This window comes from Balaenoptera musculus, chromosome 8 (genome assembly GCF_009873245.2).
Source record: "Balaenoptera musculus isolate JJ_BM4_2016_0621 chromosome 8, mBalMus1.pri.v3, whole genome shotgun sequence".
Taxonomy (NCBI): domain Eukaryota; kingdom Metazoa; phylum Chordata; class Mammalia; order Artiodactyla; family Balaenopteridae; genus Balaenoptera; species Balaenoptera musculus.
The window spans coordinates 106,387,734-106,411,331 of NC_045792.1; the positions used below are offsets into that span (position 1 = coordinate 106,387,734).

General features: G+C 60.8%; 1 protein-coding gene across 1 annotated transcript; it reads left to right on the forward strand.

The window, feature by feature from the left end:
- Nucleotides 1-5,122: 5,122 nt before the first annotated feature.
- CCND1 (cyclin D1) lies at nucleotides 5,123-15,216 on the forward strand. The gene is made up of 5 exons (XM_036859845.1): nucleotides 5,123-5,481; nucleotides 7,038-7,253; nucleotides 7,774-7,933; nucleotides 11,804-11,952; nucleotides 14,558-15,216. Exons 1-5 carry the CDS (start codon nucleotides 5,284-5,286, stop codon nucleotides 14,723-14,725), a joined length of 891 nt encoding a protein of 296 aa, XP_036715740.1. The 5' UTR covers nucleotides 5,123-5,283; the 3' UTR covers nucleotides 14,726-15,216.
- The last annotated feature ends 8,382 nt before the right edge of the window (nucleotides 15,217-23,598 follow it).

A 23,598-nucleotide genomic window follows, 5' to 3' on the forward strand; every position in this document is an offset into this window, starting at 1 on the left:
TAGTCTCCACAGCCTTAGGAGACACAGTCATACCCGCTTTTCCAGATGGGAGAGAGATTTGTCCAAGGTTGCATGGCTACTGGCAGATGTAGGTCTGTGTGTGATACTCTTGTGCAGCCTCACAAATATGCTTGCAAACTTCCTGGCATCTTGAAAAGTGGTTTGGTTTTGCATGAATCCTTGAAAAGTAGATTATTATCCTGATCCTCAGAAAAAGACACCTCAGGATTTTTAAAAATAGTATAGGCAGCTTTACGGACGTTTCCTATGCGCTAAGGACGTCATGGATTCTGTTTCCCAGTCTCACAGGGTATTGCACTGAGCCACCTACTGATTTGGAATTATCAGAAAAAGGAGAAGAAAGCCATCAGCCGGCTGCAGCTCCTCCTTTTCGCTGTCACTGCTGGGAAGGCAGAATGGTCATCGGTCCGGTTCGGTCACGTTCCTGAGATGGACAGTCGCCCTACTGAGATACCAGCGGGGCCTGAGCACCCTTCCTGCCTGTCTTTACAAATGAGTGTGTCATTACTCCAGCAGTACTTCTCCTTATTACGTAAAAGAGCAACTTCTATCTGTGCACCAGGAGTGGGCAGGTCGGGCGCACCCTGGGAGGTCCGCACGCGCTCCGAAGCTGGGGAGTGCTCGTCTCCTCTGAGCTTTACGGTAAGCCCGGCGCGCAGAGCGACCACGTGGCGGCTGAACCCAGGCCGGGCGGGAATGCGCGGAATGCGCGGCGCGGCTCCGGAGCCGAGGCTCAGGTTCCCGCGGCGCGCGCGCTCTCGCCTCCCTTCTCTCCCCAGCGGGACCGCACCCCAGTCCCCAACCCCGTGTCCCCGGACTCCCAGGGCAGGCGATCCTAGCTCGAGCACCCCGGCGGGGCGTGGGGACAGAGCGCGGCCTATCGGGCCCCTAGCACCCCGCACGCCCATAACTCCCCAGCGAGTCCAAACCCGTGTCCCGACACCAGCCCCGACGGCGCGAGGCCGAGGGACCAAGGGAAGGCGTGCAGGGCGTTAAGTACGCAACCCCTCTCCCCGCACCTGGAACCGCACCCCGACCCCCAGGGCAAGAGTCGAGAACCCTGGAACTCATAGACCGCCCGTAACTAAGACCCCGGCCATCCCCGCACCCATCCCCAAGGCCAGTTCGAAGGATGGAAACGTTTTCGGGCATTTCAAAGGCACCAAGAAGCGGGCTGGAACGCACGAGGACTCGGGGTCCTCCCCGCAGGCACTCTCCGGAAAAGGGCGAGGATGGGGGCTGGAGGGGGGGGAGTGACAAGTCCTGGAGGCGACGGAGGGGGTGCAGCGGGACCCAACGAGGGTCTTAGCGAGGGTCCTCCTCGCGGAAGGTTTCCGAGGCCCCGCGGGCCTCCGCAGCGGCGCCCGGCTCCCGGGGCAGAGGCGGGGGGCGGGGGGGCTGGTCTGCTCAGCCACGGGTAGGCTTGGCCACGGGTGACGCGGGAGGGGTATGGCCTCCTAGGTCATTATCCCCACCTCCCGCCCGATTCCTTCGCCTTGGTTGGAGGTGGTTATCTATCTAATGAGCCTGGGCGTCCACTCCGCGGCCCTTAGTTAGAGACCGCGCAGGAGGCTGAGCCAAGAGGCCAGGCAATTCCTAGTGGACTTTCATATTGCTCAGGGCAGCAGGCGATGCGTTTTGAGGGGCGGAGGTCAAGGAGTTAGAATCTTCTTTCATCCCCAAGAGTGCACCTTCTCCCTTGGGATCCCAGCGGCGTTGCGGGAGCCAGCACCCTCCCCCCCCCTCCGCACACACACCTGTTGGGGTTTGCTTTCATCTCCCGCGCACACCTAGCCCACGGCCTTAAGAGCTGGGGGATGGGTGTCCCACCCTCGCAACCTGCCCGACCCAAGACTGGTGCGCAGGGGTCTGTGTGTGGCTGACATTAATTGATCAGAGGCGGAAACGCACGTCCGGCGCTTGGGGCGGTGGGAGATGCGGCTGCCTCTGTTCCCAGCGTGTGAGTGTCCCGGGTGGGCCCGGGGCCAGAGTTTGCTCGGGCTCGTTCCGCAGCTTTGGGGGGCCGGGGGTCCGCGCCGGGTAGCCGGGGCGGAGCTACCTCAGTACGTGGGCCGCCACACGCCCCCCGAAAGCGAGCAGTGTGGGGGAAGTGGAGCCCGAGCGCCCCCGGAACCCCGCGGTCCGCATTCGGAAGCGTTTTCCAGAACGACTTAAGCGCTTAACAATGGAAAACTCGCGGAGCCTGAGCCAAGTCCTTTCAAGTCGCCGCCAGGTATGCGGCTGCAGGTGACCCCACCTGCATGCGCGCGCCCGCCCGCCGCCCAGCCCTCACGGGGGAGGGCGGGTGCCGGAGGTCTAAGCCCGTGGAAGGTCTCCACTGGGCCCCGCACCCCCTCCCCAAAGCCCCCGGCCGGGCGGCGCGCAGTCGCGGTGCGTCCCGAGGTCGGCGCCGCGGCGCGCGGGTTCCTGAATGAACGCGCTCCCTTCCCCCGCCTTGAATGAAGGTTCCCACAGCCAGGGACGGTGGCAAACGCGCCTGCCGCGGAATTCGCCCTCTCGGGGCCGGCGATCCTCCCCGGCCGCGGTCACCTCGGCGGGGGACCAGGGGGCGAGGAAAGTGGGAAGGTGATATAAGTTACTTTTGGATTTTCTTTCCAACCAGCGTGGTCTCCTTTCCGATTGGGCCACTGGCCCTTTGTTCCACAGGGTCCCCAAGAAATAGCGCAGAGCACTTTAAATGAGCCCAGAACGTGCAGTTCCTGCTTCGCGGTCGGTATTTTAAAGGCCGTGCAAAATTAAAACTTAAACTGTAAAGTTTTTAAAAGTTGCTTTTCTCTCTGAAAAAAATAATTAAAATCAAAACTCTTCCCCGGCTCTCCTGGAAGCAGCAGCTCTCAAGGGCCCCGAGGCTATTGGCCCGCTCTGAGTCTCCGGGGGACGCAGATCTGGGCTCCCTGGGGTGGGGGCTGGGCGGCTAGCGCTCCCCGCCGGGCCCCAAATTCCAGCGCCTCCCCCGCGGGTTCCTGGACGGCTCTTCACGCTCGCCGGCCGGGCTTGCACTTTTGCGCCCGTCCCTGAGCGGGGAAATCAACGGAGTTCCTCGTCGAGATCTGCCCGGTCCGCCTAGTAACAGCGCCGCGCCCCCATTGGCTCATGCTAATTCCAGTTTCCTCTGTCTTTCTCCCGGGTTAGGGGGAAGCTCCCTCCTGGACCCAGAACCCGTTCTGCCGGAGTGGGCGATCCTCTTTATGACCCGATGCCCCTCGCCGTCGCCAGCCTGCCTCGGGCCGGGCCCGGGCGCATGCGGGGCTCGGGTCCCCTCGCCCCCCGGGACAGAAGCAGCCCGGTGGTAGCACGCAGCCCCATAAATCATCCGGGCGGCCGCCCGGTCGGGATTTTATGAATGAAAAAGCAGCCCGGCTGCCCTCGTGCGCGGGCTGATGCTCCGAGGCTCCGGCGTGCCGGGGGCCAACGCGAGCGTGGGTGCCCAGGGAGGGGGACACGGCGGTGGGTGCTCCCTGGTCGGGCCACCCACTGCTCCCGAGGCGTGAGCCGGGGGTAATTACGCTCCTGGACCCGGAATATTAGTAACCCTAAATCTCGGCGGGGGAGGGGGCGCGGGAAGAATCAGCCCTGAAAAGGAGGGGGGGGGGTCCTCGTCCTGTGGCGTGCGCCCTTGCGAAGGGAAGGGGGCTTTTTAATCCGTTTTCTTTGAGCCTTTAACATTAGGGTATATGGTGGTTTGATGACACTAAACTATATTCAGAGGGAAGTTAATGAACAGTTTTCTTAATTTGGGGCAGGTAGAGTAAAAACTGTAAAAAAAGGTATGTTAAGACTGAGCAAAATGTCCTTTTAAAAATAAGCACCAAAGAGACTGAATCTTTAATTCAAAAAGAAGCTTTATATATTCTTTTATATGTCGTACAACTTTGCGATAATATTGGGGGACTCTTATAGCCACGAACATATATAGGTTTTGTTTAAAATCATCAGATCAATACACCCATTTCTTTAACTTGTAATTGCTCTGATTGTTGCCAGCCCCCGCCATCCCCCTCAGGCTCACGAATACAGCCCCAGGGCAAGTTCTAAAGGTGAAGAGACGTCCACACCCCCAGCAAAACCAATTAGGAAGCTTCCGGTGGTCTTGTCCCAGGCGGAGAGGCGACTAATATTTCCAGCGATTTAACTTAATTTTTAATTTTAAAAAATGAGACAGGACAGAGACCACTATTTTGCAGCCTTCCTTTCAGGGTGTTTTTCTAGCTGCCGGGACAGGGCGGGGGTGGGGGGGATTGGGGACCCCCGCAAGAATGGACTGGCTAAGGTAGGAAGGACAGCCCGCAGATTCCCCCAGGCGAGGAGGACAGGATGAAGGAAATGCTGGCCACCATCTTGGGCTGCTGCTGGAATTTTCGGGCATTTATTTTATTTTATTTTATTTTTTGAGCGAGCGCATGCTAGGCTGAAAGCCCTTTAACATTTAGGGTTACCCCCTCGGGCATTTGCAACGACCCCCCCCCCGTGTGCGGGAATGAAGCCTCCACCAGTGTTGCCGGCTCTGCCCTGACTCCCTGAATGTTAAATGGTTCCTGAAATTTACACGTGTTAATGAAAATGAAAGAAGATGTAGACGCTAAGATTCCTAGGCTGCCTCTCCGCCCGTGGGTGCCCTCGTGGCGTTCTCGGAAATGCGCCCATTCTCCCGGCTCAGATATAGGGTGTCAGCGAACTCCAGAGTCCCCCTCCATGCGGTCTCCCCAGGCTGCGTGTGGCCTGCCCGCCCTCCTAGCTGTCCCCCTCTGCAGAGCCACCTTCACCCAACCCCCCAAATCCTGAGGGACCCACTCGGGGACGGCAGGCCCCCCTGCACCCCTCTTTCCCGGCGGGGAGAAAGGCAGCCTCGGGACGATTTGCATTTCTATGAAAACCGGGCTTCGGGGGCAACTCCGCGCGGTGCCGGCGCGGCGCCTCCGGGATGGCTTTTGGGCTCTGCCCCTCGCCGCTCCCCGGCGCTCGGCGCCCGCGCCCCCTCCCCCTGCGCCCGCCCCCCCCCCTCCTTCCCGCTCCCATTCTCTGCCCGGCTTTGATCTCTGCTTAACAACAGTAACGTCACACGGACTACAGGGGAGTTTTGTTGGAAGTTGCAAAGTCCTAGAGCCTCCAGAGGGCTGTCGGCGCAGTAGCAGCGAGCAGCAGCGTCCGCGCGCTCCGGCGAGGGGCAGCAGGAGCTAGAGCCGAGCGCGGACCCAGCCCCGGACCCACCGCCGCCCCAGGCCGCCTAGCAGAGCCCCAGCCATGGCACACCAGCTCCTGTGCTGCGAGATGGAGACCATCCGCCGGGCGTACCCCGATGCCAACCTCCTCAACGACCGGGTGCTGCGGGCCATGCTCAAGGCGGAGGAGACCTGCGCGCCCTCGGTGTCCTACTTCAAGTGTGTGCAGAAGGAGATCCTGCCGTCCATGCGGAAGATCGTAGCCACCTGGATGCTGGAGGTGCGGGGCTCCGGGCGGCTCTGTTAGCACTTTCCTGCGACTTGTTGCGCAAACCCATTTTTCTTTGCCACTCATCGCCCTCCCTTCCCTCCCACCCCAACTTTTGAAGTTTGCCAGAGTGTTGCTAGGAATCGTAGTTCCGAAATATATAGATATTCTGGGTATTTTTTGAACAAGGAGGGGGTGGGGGTGGGGTCATTAGATATTCCCTTGAGGGGGAGCGGTCGAGGAGGGGTGCCTTGGGGGAAAGCCACGGCCGGGGCACCCCAGTTGGCTTCAGGGTTGGGGCCCGCAGGCTGGGCGCCCTTTGCGGCCCCCGCCTGGACCGCCACTGCTCAGCCCCCGCCTGCGCCAGAGCCCCGCTGCGCCTCTTCTCCCGGCCGCGCGGCCGCTGAGCCGCCAGCTCCAGGGGGAGGGGGCATAGATTTGATTTTTAAATTAATATCCATGGACACGTATGCAAGGGCCGCTCGTGCCAGTATTATGCGCCATCTTTGTTCTTTTATTGCAAAGCAAAAGTGTTTATTAATAATTGGGGGCAGGGTGGGGGTGGGGAGCGGCCGGCGAGGCGCTTGGGGCCGCCGCGAGGGGCCGTGCGGCCACCGGGAACCGGCGGGAGGGGCGAGGGGCCAGAGCTCGGGCAGTTGTGAGGGGACCCTGCTCGGGAGAGGGGGCCCCTTTGTTCAAGCAGTGAGTCCCGGGGCGCCCCGCACGGCCAGCCTGGGCCGGAGAGCACGCCGGGCTGCAAGGTCGCGTGGCCCCCAAGACGCTGGGGATTGACCCTCATCTGCAGGGGTCTCAGCTTGGGGGACCTGCCCGGAGCGAGCCGGGGTCCAGGGGCACGTTTTCAGGCCTTCAGTGGGCTCCTGAGTGCACCGCAAATATTTAAAAATAATTTTTGAAAGTGCGGCGTGGTGCCCTTGCGAGAGGGAAACAGCGCCCGCGCCCAGGGGGAAGGGGGGCCCCCGAATTTGAATTCCTGGGGCTCTCCCTTGAGCCTGAAACGAGCTCCCGACCCCCGGCCTGGGTAAAGGACCGCCTGAGGGTCATTTTCAGGGGTTTTTTATGTACCCAGTTAATTTTTTTATATTTTTAAATATTTTTTGAAAAGATGACGTCTGGGGAAATGCGGCGCGGCGGCCTGGGACGCCACCTTTGTGTCTCGCAGGCGCTGCGAGCGCGGCGCCCATCCCCGCGGCCCGCCCCACGGCCCTGCACCCCATTTGGTGCCGACCCCAGGCCTGGAGGGTCCCGAAGCACCCACGCGGGCCGGGGTCCGCCGCCCGCGCGCGGCACACGCCGGCCAGCCGTGCCAGCTCCCGCCCCCACTGTGCCAGCCTTGCCGGGACTTTCCCTTTCAGTTTCGGGTGGGTGGGTTCGGGGGACTCTCGGGGAAGGGGGCGCGGCGGCGGCAGCTTCTGCCGCCCCCTGCCCTGACCCTCCTCGCGCTCGGGGCCCCGCAGCCCTGGCGCGAGCCGGGTGGGGGGCGCGAGGTCTCCGCAGAGGGGGCCGGGCGCTCCCGGTGGCGGCGGTCACGGCCCCCGGTGCCCCGGCAGGTCTGCGAGGAGCAGAAGTGCGAGGAGGAGGTCTTCCCGCTGGCCATGAACTACCTGGACCGCTTCCTGTCGCTGGAGCCCGTGAAAAAGAGCCGCCTGCAGCTGCTGGGGGCCACCTGCATGTTCGTCGCCTCGAAGATGAAGGAGACCATTCCCCTGACGGCCGAGAAGCTGTGCATCTACACTGACAACTCCATCCGGCCCGACGAGCTGCTGGTAACCCTGGGACCCCCACCGCCTCCGGATGCCCCGTTAGCCGTGGGACCCCGGGGGTGGGGGAGGTGCAGAGAGCCAGGGGCCCCTGCGGGCCGCTGAGAGACCCTCTGCCCCCAGGGAGGGCGGCCACATCGGTGGGGCCGCTCTCGAGGAGCGGACGGGTCCCCCGCCGCCCCACCTCACACTTTCCCTCCGACTCCCACCGCCTCGGCGCCCCTAGCGCCGCGAAAAGTGGGCGGCGCGCGCCCTCTAGCGGCGGCGGCGGCGAGGGGGCCCGCGCGAACGACCAGACCTCGCGTTCCAGGTGTCGCGGGCTTCTGGTCTCCACCCGCGGAGGGGGGGCTTAATCAAGAACGGGAGACTTTGCGAGCGGCACCTTCTCTGTTTGGATGTGGGGTTGCGCGTTGTCCCCCTAACTTCCCGGACCCTCCAGCATGCCCCATTCCTTCTCCTCGCTTTCTGTTCCATTGGGGTCCGCGCCTGCGCCTCTCTTTACGCACGTGTGCCTCCGTTTACGCAGCAAATGGAGCTGGTCTTGGTGAACAAACTCAAGTGGAACCTGGCTGCCACGACCCCGCACGACTTCATTGAACACTTCCTCTCCAAAATGCCGGTGGTCGAGGAGAACAAACAGATCATCCGCAAACACGCGCAGACCTTCGTTGCCCTCTGTGCCACAGGTAGGGTGCTGGCCGGGCCTCTGGGTGCCCCTGGAGGAGCTTCTTGCCCTCTGCCTTGGTTTCCCCATCCAAGGAGATGGTCCCCAGGTTCCTTCGCTTTCAGAAGCTTTCCTCTTTCCCTGTTCCGGGGAACAGAGGGCTGGGCTTCTTGTTGGGGCTCCAGGGAGGGGGTGTGGGCTCCCGGGCCTGGGCAGCTGAGGCTGGGCGGCAGCCTGCCTGTGTCCGGCTGATGTGGCTTCTTCTCCCCACGCCGGGCGGGGGTCACTACATGCTGAAAAGGGTTGACTTTGGCTGTCCAGCCTGCCTCCTCCCCCCGCTCCCCAGTCCTTCCCGTGTCCTCAAGGAGCCTGAGCTGCGGGGGCCCCCTCCTGGCCTCTCCCGGGCTGGGCCACCTGCCAGGAGCGCCTACAGGGGTGGGGAGTGCCGGCCGGCAGTGCCTGGACCACGTGCTCTGGGCGGCCAGCAGCAGCCCTCGTGCGGGGGCGGCCAACAGAGGCGCTTGGCCGCCTGAGGCCCCGCCAGGGGCGCCGCAGGCCGGCTCAGCTCACTGCCCTGGGAGTGGCTTCGGAGCGGCCTGGGCTTGGGCTGCTGTGGTTGGCAGCAGCAGCAGGCCCTCCGTCCCTCCCCCGGCACCGCTCTGGACCGTCCCTGGGGGCCCCTCCCTGGCACAGCCCTCTCCCCAGCCCCCAGGCGGCCAGTCACTCAGAACCCAGTGAGACACACGGTGCTGCCTTCTGCTTGTCCCAGCCCTGCCCCTGAGCCCCTGCGACCTCTTCCTCCCCTCCCCCTCCGGTCCCATGAGCTGGGCCCAGGACCCCTGGGAACCCCGATCGGAGGACCCTTGCCCCCATCCTGCCCAGCTCTGCTGTGGGTCACCTCTACCCCTGGCCAGCCCTCAGCCGTCAGATCTGTTTGGGGCTCACTCGGAACGACCTGAGGGCGACAGGGCACCAAAGGGGGGAGTTGGCATCCTTCACCCCCTCCCCGGAAGGGGTGGAGCCCCCCCCCCCCAGCCAGCCACCGCGTGTCACTCTCCTGATGTCTGGGCGCTCTGGTGGCTGGGAGTTCTGGGTTAGGAGAGCTGGGAAGGTTCTGCTGGCCTCCCCACCTTCCTTTGCTTGCTCAAGGCGTGAACCCCTCTTCTGAGTCCTTCCAAGCGAGCCATGGGGTGGGGGGCAGACGAGAGGCCCGGATGAATCTGAGGGGTCAGGGCGCCCCCTCGCCAGGCATTCCTGCCCCGCAGCACCCGCCCTTGGGCGGGGATGGGGAGGCTCTCACCCGCGTCCCCTCAGCCTCCAGGGGCCCGCGCAGCAAGCAGGCAGGGAGGCATTCTCTGGCCGGGACGCCTCTGAGAAGAGAAGCCTCCAGGGACTTCCAGGCAGCCTTTTATGGAGCTGAAAGTGGTTCAGAGAAACGGCAAAGTCTCCCGCAGATAATGCAAAGAACACTTCCTGCATGCCCTCCCCCCAGGATGGCTGGGGCAGCCTGGACCTCCCCCTCTCCCGGGACCCCAGGAAGCGGGGTGTGTAGCTTGCGTGGGGTGCTGGCAGCGCAGAAGCCGGGCGCAGAGTCTGTGAATGTGCCTGGTGCAGCTACTGAGACCGTGCCCAGCCGGCACCCCCGGCCTGGGCACACCTCGGGTGAAGGTGGAGGGATGGCCGGGGGCGACCCAGCTTTTCACATGCGTTAGCTTCGGTGGGCCCCGGTGGGGGACAGGCAGGCCAGGGGAGGGAGGGGAGTGGCACCCCACCACGACCGGGTCCCGGTCCGTTGGAACCTGACACGCAGCCGTGTCCTTAGTCACAAGGGGGCCTCTCAGGATGAGAGCGACCTATTACAGCCTAAAAACAAACAGATTTTGTGAAGTGGAGGCCTGAGTAAAAGTCCTGGGAGATATTTTGCCCTCCACGTAGCAAGGGTCCCTTTTAAAGGTTCCGGGGGCCGGCGGGGGAAGGGTGGCCTCTGCTCTCCCTGGTCCGTGCGCCCTGCAGACCTGGGTTCCCGGGTGTGCATGGGGGCGGGAGGGGGCACGTCACCCACGCACAGAGTTGGGTTTTGCTCTGCTTTTAACATGTGTACGGATGTGTGCACGCAGTAGAGCGTTTCTTGGGCTGCGGCCGGTGAGTTACCTCTTTGAGGTTGGCACGTAACTGAGCTGAATGAATGGGCCTGAGCAGGGTCAGCGGAGCGGTGCAGCTCCAATGCCCACCCTGGCCGTGGCCCGCTGGGCTCTTTGCAGCCGGGCAGTGAAGAGGAACAGCTATTGGAACTTCCAAGCTGAAATATGCAGGCTTCTCATCTAAGCCCATAAACCCGCCAAGGCGCGCGCACACGTGCGTGTGCGCACACACACACACAGCCTGTGTTTAGTTATTCCTTCCCTGTTGGACCGGGGTCTCGAGCTGCAGCCAGTCAGAACCTGTGTTCTGGCCTCAGCGATTTCTGTGCGGTCCTGATTGGCCTCCATGAAAACCTCTCATCACTGGCTCCTGGCTCTCAGACTGGGTGGAACTGCTCCCGTTTAAAGGGGAGACAGGGCGCGCCTTGTGAGGGGCTTTCTTTAAGTGGTCGGAGCGCCCAGCAGCAGCTTTGTCGCCCCTTCAGTGAGGCTGCCTTTCTTCCTTCCCACCCCTCCACTGGCTCCCGCTCCATTGAATGAGGGGCCCTGCCTGTTTATTCTCAGGGATGAAGTCTCGGGCCAGTGGGGGGGCGGGGGGTGCCCCAGCCCCCGGGGGCCGCACTCCCTTTGTGCCCAGTCCCCTCCCACTCAGCTCACCGTCCAGTTTCTGGGCACAGGATGAGGTGATAAGGGCTGACCTTCCAGGGCCCGGCTCCACGCTGAGAGGCCCCCTGGTTCAGACGCTGCAATCAGTGGCCTCCCCTGCCAGGAGTTTCTCGTTGGGAGCGATAGAAAGGCAGCCCACAGGCGCTGGGTCCCCTCTTCAGTGCCCTTACATCCATGACAAGTGTGCCGCCAGGGGGGAAACCAGAAGTTCCCATGTCAGTGAGCTGCCAGGAGGTGACCCTGGAGCCCACCTGCCCAGAGGTGCAGGGTTTCCCAGCAGTTTGCGGACAGCTGCCGAGGACGGGCAGATGAAGTAACGCTATAGCCCTGCCATGTCCCTGGAGGCAGATGAAGTGGGGAGAAGCATCTGAGGGCAGTGGGGGGCTTCCCTGGGCCCATCTTCCCATGTGCAAGACGGCCACTCCCCCTGGGACCTGGCAGCGCAGGTACTTGGGGTTAGTGTTGTAGGGAACGTGTCTGCTTCCTTTCGGGTTCTCCCCGCCTCTCCTTTCGTCAGGCTTTTGTGAATAAGTGATACATTCACAGGCTCACGTGCTAAGAGAAGGGAGTGAGCGATGACCCCTCTGCAGAGGCCACGGTGCCTCCTCCCCCCCCCACCCCGTTGTCTCTTCCAGCAGCTGTTCTCTTGGTTAGCGTTTCTGCTGTTGGCGGCGGGGTGGGGGGAAGGTGTTGGGGAGGTTTTTTGTTTTTTTAACATTATTTATTTGGTTGCACTGGGTCTTAGTTGCAGCACTTGGGCTCCTTAGTTGTGGCATGCAGACTCTTAGTTGCAGCATGCCTGTGGGATCTAGTTCCCTGACCAGGGATGGAACCCGGGCCCCCTGCACTGGGAGCGCGGAGGCTTAACCACTGCGCCACCGGGGAAGCCCCTGTGCTGTTTTGAAATGAGCGTCGCAAGCTCGTGATCAGAGAGTCCGGCCCGGCTTCTGCTGTCGCCGGCGCCCACTTCCTGACCACGCCCTCAAGATCAGCCATCTGCGGGACAGGGGCCCGGGGGGGTCCAGGTCACAGGGGTCCTGCTGCGTCCCCACTCACAACCCCTTTGCCTCCCTCCCTCTCCGCAGATGTGAAGTTCATTTCCAACCCGCCCTCCATGGTGGCTGCCGGGAGCGTGGTGGCCGCAGTGCAAGGCCTGCACCTGGGAAGCGCCAACAGCTTCCTGTCCTATCACCGCCTGACACGGTTCCTCTCCAAGGTCATCCGGTGTGACCCGGTGAGTGACCGCTCCGGCGCCGGCTGGGGGGCCTGGCCGGCGCCGGGTGCTAGAAGCATCCAGGGCCTGGGGGTCCCGAGCTGCAGTCGTCTGGTGGGAAGTGGCAGGGGCTGGGGCCACGTGGGGGACAGGCGGCCACCTGCGTCCAGAGGCACAGGACCTGGCCATGGCCCTGGCACACGCTGCCTGGGGGCCGCTCCTCCCCGTTTCCTGGGGGGCTCCTTTGGGAGGAGAAACACCTCCCAGAACTTGCCGATGGGCGGGAGGGTCCTCCCAGGCTTCTGGTGGCCCCAGGGGCGCCCAGGAGCCTAAACCCCTCCTGGGGTCGTGGCGGGGGGTCGTCAGGAAGAGGGGCCACACGGCAGGCCGGGTCAATGATCCGTGCCCTAATGGTGTGTGGGGTGAGGCCCGGTCGAGCTTTGTCTGGGCGACAGCGTGGACGCCCGATAAATGGCCGCTTTACAAGGGCCCCTGTGAGGTCTCCCATCCACAATGGGCCTGGTACAGACAACTTGTTTTTATGACCCCCTTTGAGAGGCTGCTGCTTTGGAAGCCGGAGTCCATTGTATCTTTTTACTTAAAAATGCCATTGTCTTATTCCCCATTCTTTTCTTTTCTTTTCTCAAAGAATTAAAATAACAATTACAAGGGTTTGGGGCTTCACCAAATTAGACCAGCGAGGTTGGTGGCGGGGGTCACTGCCAGGCCCACTAGTGTCCCGGGTAGGAGCAGGTGACCGCCTTGACCCTGATCCCCGGTCCAGGTCCGGCTCTGGCCGCTACTGGTGGTCCACCCTCGAACGCCCAGGAGGCTCGGGGAGGAAAGCTGGGTGTGAGATGGATGCCTTCCTGTCCTCTGCCAACGGTGCTTGGCCGCCAGCCTGCGTGACCCCCAGCGGGTTGGGGGGGGGGCCTTCTTGTTTGTAGGCGCGGGCAGCCCGGTGGCCCCCTGGGAGGGGGAGTCATCCTCGCCTGGCTGCCAGGACCAGCGCCATCCCCCAGCTAGAAACGCCACAAACAGCGCTGTCTACAGACAGTGGTAGGAAATCGCTGCGTGATCCTTTATCTGAAGAGAGATTATTTTAATTAGATCTGAAGCAAAATGCCTTACGGCTGAGGGATGGTGGGAGGAATCAGTTGAGGCTGAAATTCGTTAGTCTGGTGACCGGGTGACAAACGTCGCTGAGCTCGGACGCAGAAAATTCTGGGCTGTGGAGGCCCCGGGGCGTGGCTGAGTGCGCCCTTCCCTAGAGCTGCCCCCGTGGTCACAGTCTGCTCTCACAGGCTGAGGCTGCAGCGCCAAGCAGGCTGCTGGGAGGAGGGAGCGTGGGCCGTGGAGCTGGAGGGTGCGCCGGGGCCTGCACAGAGGGGAGGCCCCTCCTGCATCCCTGTGCTCTCCGCTCCACCGCGCGGCCCCCCAAGTTGCAGGGGCCAGGGAGCCGCCCCCGGGGGGCTGCCTTCAGTGGGTGGGTGGAGGCTCTCAGGCCTCAGTAGGCCGTGGTGGGTGTTTGGATCAGAGCCTGAGGGGGCCGTCAGGAGTCTTGGGCCTCAGTTTCCTCCTCTGTAAAATGGGGCCTTTTGCACCTTCCCTGCCTCCTTTGCTGTGATGAATACTGAAAGGGTGGGTAGGAAAGCCCCCCCGCCCCATAAGCCCTGTCCCCTTGGGAGATCTCCAGGGATTCACTCAGAAGCCCTCTTGGCCCGGCTTCACTTCTTTGGGGCGGGGTACACCGTTTCCAGCCCCATCTAGGAGGAAGTTAGCAGCGCCTTCCCCATGCTGAACCTCGTTCCTGTGGGAAAAGCATGGGTCTATTTCCCAAGCTGCCCTGGAGCCTTTCCCTGGTTCTAGAACAGAAGCCCCGTGTGGCATCCCAGGAGTTGGGACAGCCTCTCTGTTCAGATCCGGGAGCCGTGGCCGCCCGGCTGCGGGCGGCGCCTTCGAGCTGCTGGGAGACTGGCCCGCGGTGGGACCAGGAGAGGCCCCCGGCCTCCGGGGTTCCTCCTCTCCATTGAACATGCGGGGTGGTCGCTGCCGGGAGCTGTGTGCGGCCAGAGCGTCTCCCAGGACGCAGGCCCGAACGGGAGAGGACAGGGATAAAGGCCCCAGGGCCGCCCGGCATTCATCCTCGGTCAAGCACGGCCTAACGCTTTTGACGGCCATTCATCACGGAATGCTGGGTTCACTGCGAGGGCTGACACGGCAGAGGTTAAGTCCGAAAAGCGGGGCTCAGAGGGCCTCCCCATGCTGGATCAGATGGCGCTGAATTCACTGAGGGCAGCGGTGGGGCTGGTGGGAACCTGGGGCCGGAGATGAGAGCCCTGGCGAGGAGTTCCAGCGAGGGGCCGGGCAGGCAGGGGACTCGGGGCAGGTGGGCAGGAGCGTCTGTGTCCGCCGGAGCCCTTGGGTCCTGAGTGGGCTCACCATGGCCTGGTTGGCATGGGCTTTTCAGGCCGGGAGGGCAGCTGGTGGGCAAACAGGGTGCACACTTGTCGATCCTGGGGTCTGGGCAGCGGCTTCCCGGGTTCGGGGGAGGCGGTGTTTTAGGTGAGCGTTGGGAAGGGGCCCCTCGCTGCGGACCCCCCTTCTGAGGACCCGTCTCGTGCAGGACTGCCTCCGCGCCTGCCAGGAGCAGATCGAAGCCCTCCTGGAGTCCAGCCTGCGCCAGGCCCAGCAGCAGAACTTGGACCCCAAGGCCGCGGAGGAGGAGGAGGAGGAGGAGGAGGAGGTGGACCTGGCCTGCACGCCCACCGACGTGCGTGACGTGGACATTTGAGGGCGCCGCGGCGGGGGAGGGGCCGGCCCGGGCTCCGCGGACAGAGCCGCCCAGGCCCGGCCGCCGTCGGAAGGCAGCCCGCTCCTCAGTGTCCTGGTGTTTTCCTTTGCCCTTTCTCCCTTCTGTCTCTGAGTTAAGCAAAAGAAAAGAAACGTCCCCGAAAACCTATGTTTAAGAAAAAGAAAAAAAAAAAAAAAGGAGAGGAAAAAATAGAATTTGCATAACCCTGAGCTGGAGGGGGGAGGAGGGTTGTGCTACAAAAATAGAGGATGTTATAGCCCGTAATCAACTAGTTTTTATATTCATGTGTTTGTGTCTCTGTGTTATAAGGATAGGCGTTAACACAAGGAGCGAGTCTGCAGGGGAGGATTAGATTTGATTCTTTATGTGTTTCAAACAAACAAACAAACAAAAAGCATGAAAACGTTAAAAAAAAAAAAAATAGGAAAAAGTCCACAACCCATTTTTAAAGTAGAAGAGGGTTTTAGATAGAACTCTACCCGTGTGCTTTTCCTAAGGGCACAGCTTTAAAGCGGTTCTAGGCATCCTGTATCTCGCTTATGCATGTAGTCACTTTATAAGTCATTTGTTTATTTTATTTCGTAGGTAGGCATGTAACCTTGACCTTGTCCATGGCTGATGTAACCTCTCGGCTAGGGTAGCGTAGAGTTCGGCATTTTCAAGGTCTGATCCTCTTTCTGCGTGTGGACCAACCACCTGAGGGGTTTGTCGGGCGCCAGCCTGCGCCTCGGTGACGGAAGGCCACCTCCGACTCCTAGCGTCCGCTACTAGAAAGAGAAACCGCAATAGTGACCTAATATATTCTATTTTTATAATCTTCATATTTTTGTAGTTACCTGTTTATGAGGTGCTGGTTTTTCACCCAACAGATCTGCAGCCTGCTCACATCCAGGTGAAATCTACAGCTGTGTTTTTTGTTTTTTGTTTTTGTTTTTTTGTTCCTTCTCAATATTCCAAAACCATTCCATTTCAAAGCACTTTCAGTCTCTAGGTGACATCTCTGTGTATGCTGTGTGTGGAGGGGGCGGGGAACGGTTTCTTAATGGAATGGTTTGGGAATATTCCAGTACTTGGGTGCAGACAGGATGGCGAGGCAGGTGCTTGTCAATATGGTGTTAGCGAAAGGGAGATGATATTTTTGGAGGGCTAGGTTCCGGTCCAGGAGAAGAAAATGTGCATTCATTCTCACACTGCCAGGATGATGTGTTCCTTTCCTTTTCTGTAGAGAAGTTGAAGTTTAGGGATCCTTCAGTGCCAACTGGTGTTTGAAAGTAGGGGCCTTAAAGGTTTACCTAGAGAACCAGCAGTTTCAGAGTTATCTTTAGATGTTTTGCAACGGAAGGTTTTTAAACACTAAAATATATAATTTATAGTTAAGGCTAAAAAGAATATTTATTGCAGAGGATGTTCGTAAGGCCAGTATGATTTATAAAGTAATGCAATCTCCCCTTGATTTACACACACACACACACACACACACACTTTTCTGCCTTAGATGTTGCAGGTGTAGGACAGTTAAAGTTAGGTCCTTTTATAAAAGAGGGAAAAAAAATCCCGAGAAAAAAACACAAAGATGTGGATTTGGCTAATTTGGCCTGATTGGCTTTTCACAGAGTGATCCAACTGGAGAGGTGTCAGAGTTATAAGCACAATTAGGATGCTGGAAACAAGTTCAGTTCCAAGTTCAGTTCCAATACGATCTCATCCCCGAACCCTCCTTTCAAAAAAGAAATTTAGCAACCGCTAGATAATTTGCACATCTTGGCTATGTACCTTTTTGTAATTATTCTGTAGGGAGTGTTGAAGGGAGCGAGGAGGTGAGGGAGGAAGTGTGCGGAGGGGAGGTGGGCGGGGACCACGCGAGGGACAGGCTGCGGCTCCATTTTCTTTATTCGCTGCTACCGATGACTTCCCAGTACAGTTTGGAAACAGATGCATATCGCTTCTCTATTCTTTCACATTGTTTTGCTGCTATTGGAGAATCAGTTTTTTTTTGTTTTACAATGTCATATACTGCCATGTTCTAGTTTGAATTTTCTCATAGAAAAAATGTATTACGGATGCCTTTTTTTTTTTTGGTAGTGTTGTTGGGTTTTTTTTGGTTTTTGGTTTTGTTTTTTTTTTTTATGTGATCAATTTTGACTTAATGTGATTACTGCTCTATTCCAAAAAGGTTCCTGTTTCACAATACCTCAAGCTTCACTTAGCCATTTGCAGACCAGGTGGTCAGGCTCTGTCTGCTGCTTCGGCAGACAGACACGCGGACGAGATCCCAAAAAGGACCTGGTGGGGATCCCCACCCCGCCGGGCCGCGTTCACAAGGACCCCCGGGTGTCTCTGGAGACAGGCCATGTCCGTTTCCTTTGCCCTGCGCCTGTTATGCTGGACTCTCCATCTGACCTGGGATTTACCATCATCGTAGTTTTTACAGCCCATATCGTTCTTTGCGTATAGCTATGAAAGTTGCATTATTATTATTATTATTATTATTGTAACAAGTATGTTTTAATGTGCCACTGTGGTGCTGTGCTGTAGGACTCGGTCATTTGGCATGATTGGAATCGCTTCTGGCCTGTGTCACAGTTTGGGGTGTGTTGTATCTGTTATTAGTGTTCTGTTTGTTGTTCTGGTCATTATAGCAAAAATGCTCCTTTAAAGAGACTTCAAATCTCAATGAAGCCAGCCAACAGTGCTGTGTGCCCAAGAGCCGCCTAACACGCTGCCGAACCAAAAGGATTTGGATTTGCACCGTCCGCGGCGGCCCCAGGTGGGGCAGCCCGTGCGCTTCAAGGCCATTGGCAGGTGCAAACCCGCCCCACCCCACCCCTGCAGGAACACTGCTTCCGCTTACCTCAACCATTCTGGCCGCGGCGTCTCTGTCTGAACCAAACGGGGTCCATGAGGGACGGTCTGTCCGTGGTGGGGGGTGAGATGTGTGCGCTCTAAGGCCAGAGGCCAGTGGCAGGTCTGGGAGCGCAGGGAGTCTGCCCCGTGACCCGCAAGTCTGAGGGTCTGGGCGGGCAGGCACTTGGGGGTCTGTGTGTGTTTTTGGTTGCACACCACGGTGTTTCCCAGCACAGACATGTAACCGGCACGTTTCCAGCAGGAAACAAGACAAACGTGAAAAGTCTAGAAATAAAATTGGTAAAACCCCAGTGCAGTGCCCGCTTGTCTGTTTCCTGGGGCGGGCAGGGAGCCAGGGCCGTGCGCCCCAATTTCCTTGGATGGGGGTGGTAGGCGGGTAGGGGGCCCACCTCGGCCCTGCGGACACCGGGGCCAGGCCATCATCTGTCATGGGGGGCTGCCCTGGGCACCGTGGGCTGTTGGGCTTTATCCCCAGTCTCCACCCGCTAGAGGACAGGACTGACCCCGGTCGTGACAACAAAAATGCCTCCAGACGTGGCCAGCGGTCCCCTGGTGATGCAGAAGGAAAGTGTGATGCCCTCCCAGCCGGGAGGAAATCCGGACCAGGGGTCTGTAGTGGGAGAGGGCCGCGTGGACCCCCCAGAGTTTGAGGACGGGCTTGCGGGCGGCCCCGACCACCTCAGACTACAGCTCTGGCCCCGGTGACATGACCCCCGATTGATCAGCCGCCTCCCAGCCCACGTCTGGCCAGTTCGCCCTCCTAGGTTATTTGCAGATAGGAAAGTAAATAAATGCGTTAACCCTCTTCTGGCGCAAACTGCTGTTTGCTCTGGGTGAATCATGGCCCCAAGGTGCCCTGAGCTCGGGGCGGGGGGGAACAACGCCAGTGTCCGGGCAGCGGTCCAGTGGCCTTTCACACGGACCCGGCGACCTGGGAGGCCTGGTGGACACCTGTGACGTCCACCTTTGGGCTCCAGATGCCTGCGAACTGGCCGCGTTCCCAACGCCGGTGGAGGTGGGAAGTGGATCTTGGTCCCAGCTCTGTGGGGCCGGGGCCTCTTCCCAGAGCCTGGGGGTCCCCAAGGTGCCCTCACCCCCCAGCTGAGCATTCAGCGAGCGCTCCAGAGCCAGGAGGAGGCCTGGGTCACGCGCCAAGGATGGCACTCCTTGCCAGGTCAGTTCACCGCAGCCCTAATGAAGCGCCTGCCGTGTGCCAGCCTGCCTGGGGGGTGCCCACGGGGTCGGTGGGGCCTGTAGCTTCTGGAAGGAGGTGGGGTGTGCAGGCGCCGGAACTGCTGCCTCCCCCCCTCGCCGGCTGGGTGGGGACGTGAGGCAAGGTCCCCGCCCCCGGGGCCTACAGGGTGCTCTGAAAGGGGGTCCCGTACAGCAGGGGACCGAGGGACGGCCAGAGCCTCGGGAGGTGCCCTGAAGCCCAGGGCCTGCTCTGCACCACCGCGGTGGCTCAGCCCCGGGGACCCGCTGGTCTGTGTCAGCACCGGGGCCCAATGCCATCGACGACCACGGGCGTATAGAGGGGCCCAAGCGAGGCTCCGACGCCGCGAGGGCCTGGGGGTATCTTGAGGAACGGGGGCAGCACTCTGATTGCGTTAAGTTCCAGTGAGAATCCGGGCGGAGGAAGCTGGGGGGCCGCCGCACGCCACAGGGAGGTGGACGCCCAGGACGACAGACTGCGGGGCTGTTTGACGGTTTCTAATGTTTCAGGTGGAAAATCTATCTGTGGGCTGACAGGTCAGACAGTGGAAAGGAAGAGGGCATGACGGGGGTGGCCTCGTGAGGCACAGGGGGAGGAGGGGAGGCAGGGGCAGGGGCGCAGATGGGACCCAAAGTACACAGAGGGTTTGGACCAAGCGAGGAGGGGCCCGGAGCGCCCCAGGGCCGTCTCCCCAGCCGTGAGGCCCCCGGAGGACGGGCAGTGGCCTCCTCTGCTATGCCACGGGCCCAGACCTCTCCAACCGCCCGCGTCAGCTCGGGCATCCCCTCGTGGGGACCCCCCGTGGGGGTCTGGCTGCCCTGTGCGTATCAGGAAAACAAAAACTGGCCTTTGGAGACAAAGCCTTTCCGTGTCCACTCCGCTGCCCCCTCCCGGAAGCCCGAACGCCTGCTCTCACTCCGGCCCACGGCCACTCACCTGGGGCCTCCCTGCCTCCCAGTCTCCCTGCCCCAGGCGGGCCCACCACCCTCTGCCAGAACCCCCTGAGGCTTCAAGCTCCATCCGGGGTCCTGGGACCTGGCCCATCTCTCCAGCCTCACCCCCCCATCTCCCCCCAGCCTCACCCGATGTCCCCCCAGCCTCACCCCCGTATTCTCCCAGCCTCACCCCCGTCTCCCCCCAGCCTCAGACTCCTCATTCCCCGAAGTTTCTGCCCAGGGGACTGCAGGACACACCAGACTACTTCCGGCCTCCAGGTTTGTGCTGGAGTGCCCACCCCCTGCTCTCCCCCAGGCTCACATAAGACTCTCCGCGGTGTTCTCCACCCTGCCCCAGACAGGTGGCTCTGGGTGGTCCAGGAACCATTACACGTGGTGTTTCCCCTCCGGGCTGTGAGCCCTTGAGGACAGCTGTCTGGCTGGTCCTTCTCTGCCCACGCCCTGCCCCCCGCCTGCACTCAGCGGGTGCTGAGCAGTAGGGCCGCGCGCGGGCTGCGGGCTTTGTGAGCTGCCGAGGGCTGGGCCCTGCCTGACCCGGGTGCGGTGGGCAGACCCCGAGTTGTGAGGAGTCGGGGGCTGGGGGCTCCCCAGGGGCCGGGAGCACCTCGTCACCCTGAAAAGGCCCCGGGACACAGCCTGGGCACTAAGGCGAGTCAGTTGCCTGCCAGGACCCCAGATTCGAGGGGCCCCAGGGCAGGCGCGTTTGCAGAGGTGGGCACTGCTGGGACGCTGGGCTCCAGGCTCCCCACCTTCCCTCTGAGCCCATCCCTCCTGGAAGCCCGGCAGCAGCGGGGCTCAGCTGTCCCACCACGAGGCCAATCCCAACTCCGGGGGGCGGCTGCGTGGGGCATGTGTCCCGCACGCTGGGCTGGCCTCCGCCGTGCACAGGGCTCTGTCAGCCCAGGAATGTCTTTGATCAGGAGTTTATGCAGAGGGGACGCAAGCCCCCAGCCTCTAATCCGTTCCCACAGTCCCCCTGCCCGCCGGCCCCTGCCCTGAACCACACCTCGGCCCAGCAGACAATAGCCGCGGCCGGTGGGCGGGCAGCGCCGGGGACGAGGGCCGGAGGCCCACATCCGGGGGCACTGTCACCGCCACTCACAGGGCGCACAGGAGGATGGGGAAGCTCTTGGCTCAAGGGCTGCCGTCGGCCCGGAGCCTATCAAAGACGGCAGCGTCTGTTAATCCTTTCAAGTTCCAACTAGCAGCGAGATAGCCTCCCCAGGGCGGTCCCTCTAGCGCAGACCCGTCTAGCTGGAGGGTCGCCCCGCATTCTGGACCCCAAGCCCGCCGAGCACGCCGGGAGGTGTTCCTTCCCTGGTCCCATCGCAGGAGGACAATAGCTCAAGTTCACCCAGCACGTACTGGGGGCCAGGCATTGTGCTAAGGGCCAAACACACCATTTCTCCCTACATCTTTTTGCTGTTGTTGTCGTTTTGTTTTGTTTTTACGGCTGTGCCGCAGGGCGTGCGGAATCTTAGTTCCCTGACCAGGGATCGAACACGCGTCCCCTGCATTGGGAGTGCAGAGTCTTAACCACTGGAAGGCCAGGGAAGTCCTCTCCCTAAATCTTGAAATAGCCCCCCGGGGTTGATGACAGGCAGGGGACACACTGGCGAGGGGGCCCTGTGGAGCCCACGTTCCTCTCGCAGGTACAAGTATTCCCATCTTCCGGGTCAATGGTGGGCAGGCTTCTCCACAAAGGGCCAGACAGTGAGTGTTTGGGGCTTTGCTGGCCACGGTCTCCATCCAGCTCCTCGACTCCACCGCATGGAGCAGGCAGCCGCGGAGGACAGTACGGCGACGAGCACAGCCAGGCGGGATCTGGGCTGAGGGTGGGAGCGAGCCGACTCCTGTTGGGGACGAGTAAACCGGGGCCCAGAGAGGTGAAGTAACTGAGCCAGGATCACACAGCGGGGAACTGACCGAGCCAGGCCAGTGGCCGAGTTTGTGTCTCTGGGGCCTGCGCCCCTGGCAGTCAGCTTGGCTGCCTTGCTGAGAACGAGGTCTTCAAAAATGGGCTTGAAGAAAACGCACGAAGTCTTCATTTGAGTATTTTCACCCAACGGTCAGTGTGTGCACTCGGGGCGGCCCTGCTTTGCCAGGAGGCCCAGGGGTCGAGGTCAGGTCCATCCACGTCCAAGACTTCAAGTCAGCGGTCCCTGCAGTCAGGGCAGTGTCTTGGTCAGCTGGCCTGGAGAAGGGCAGCCAGGCACGCTGGCAGTGGCGTCTGACGTGGTCAGTCGTTGTTTGAAAAACACTCTCTCACACATGAGCACGTTTTAGAGGAAAAGACCCAGGAGTTGGATCTCAGCTCTGCAACTTTCAGGCTGTGCGGCTTCGCCTTCTGGGCCTCAACTTTCTCATGCATAAAATGGGGATAGTCACGTCTATAAGAAGGGCGGCTCTGCGAGGGCATCCTAGCATCTGTGACACACCCAGCACGGAAGCGGGGCTCTGTCAATCTGTTCAGTGACCGCCTCCTGGGGTGACGCGAGGACCAATGGCTCGACGTCCATGAAGCATTGAGCACAGTGCCTGGTGCACAGGCATCACTCAGTAAACGTCACCATACTGTCAGTGTGACCACCACCATCCCGTGCATCGTCCAGGTGTGCAAGGAGGCCCCGCTGGTCCCCGAGGGGTGGTCGAGGCCATGCTTATTTCCCTCCTCTGGCAGTTCTTGGTCTTTGTGCCCACACTGAGCCCCCCCACCTGGTGTTGACAGCACCCAGATTTCAGTCGGTGGGAACCACCGTTCTCAGCTCTGTGGCTCAGGTAGGACTGACCCCATCCCCAGCTCCAGGACAGGCGCCAATGGGCTCAAAGCCAACAGCACATCTGCCCCCCAGGACGAGTGGCAGGTTCAAGGGTGGATGTGAAATCTAACAGCCAGCGAGACTCGGGGCGACGTTTTCTGGAGCTTCTGGAAAAGAGAGCACTCCACCCTGTTCCTTAGGACTCCTGGGGGCTGGCACAGCCCTTCTGCCCTGACAGGGGCGCCCGTGGTGCCGCGGCCGCAGGATGGAGCCCGAGCGTGAAGCCGGTCGTGCAGGAGCGCAAGAGGGGGACCAGGTCTCCAGACGAGCTGCTGCAGACTGCCCATCACTGCCCCTTACTGTTTGAGTCCAATTGATATGAGTTTCCTAGCATTTTCAAAGCTTCTTAACTATCACACCGTATGTGTGTTTTCTACCTTTTCTAGATGTAACATGTATTACTGATATAAACAACAGGGGCTGAGACCAGGGGAGAGCTTCGAGCCCGCCTTCACTTGGCAGACCCTGTCTCGGCCCCTGTACAGAGCCAGCGGGGCCCCCCAAAGGCAGCAGCCTCTCGGGGGAGGGAGCCAGGGGGCTCCTGTGCCTTGAGATAACAGCGTCTTTCTGGGGTGTAGGTACCACCTGCTCCTCAGAGCAGCTGAGACCAGGGAGCTGAGGCAAATGCCGTAAGGAGGAAGCTCCCCACACGTCAGGCCAGGAAGAAGGGGCTGGACATCACCGCGTCCTGCCTCTTCACTCAGCAGACGGCCAAACAACAGCCCAGACCCCGTTATCAGTGTCCTGGGGATGCTATAACAAGCCATCACAGAGTGGGTGGTTACATCAGCAGAAATTTATTCTCTCACAGTCCTGGAGGCCGGGGCCGTGCTCCCTCCGCCAGGTCTCGTGGCTGCTGGAAACCCCCGGCGTCCCTTGGCTTATAGCCGCCTCACTCCGTTCTCAGTCTCTGCCCTCGCACGGCTGTCTCTCTTCCATGTGTCTCTCTTCACATGGCATTCTCCTCTTCAAGGACACGGTCATGTGAGACATAGGGCC

Coding starts and splice junctions, on each gene's coding strand:
- CCND1 (XM_036859845.1), top strand. CDS start 5,284: ATGGCACACCAGCTCCTGTGCTGCGAGATGGAGACCATCCGCCGGGCG. Junction 7,934..11,803: donor CGTTGCCCTCTGTGCCACAG/GTAGGGTGCTGG, acceptor CCCTCTCCGCAG/ATGTGAAGTTCATTTCCAAC. Junction 11,953..14,557: donor AGGTCATCCGGTGTGACCCG/GTGAGTGACCGC, acceptor CGTCTCGTGCAG/GACTGCCTCCGCGCCTGCCA.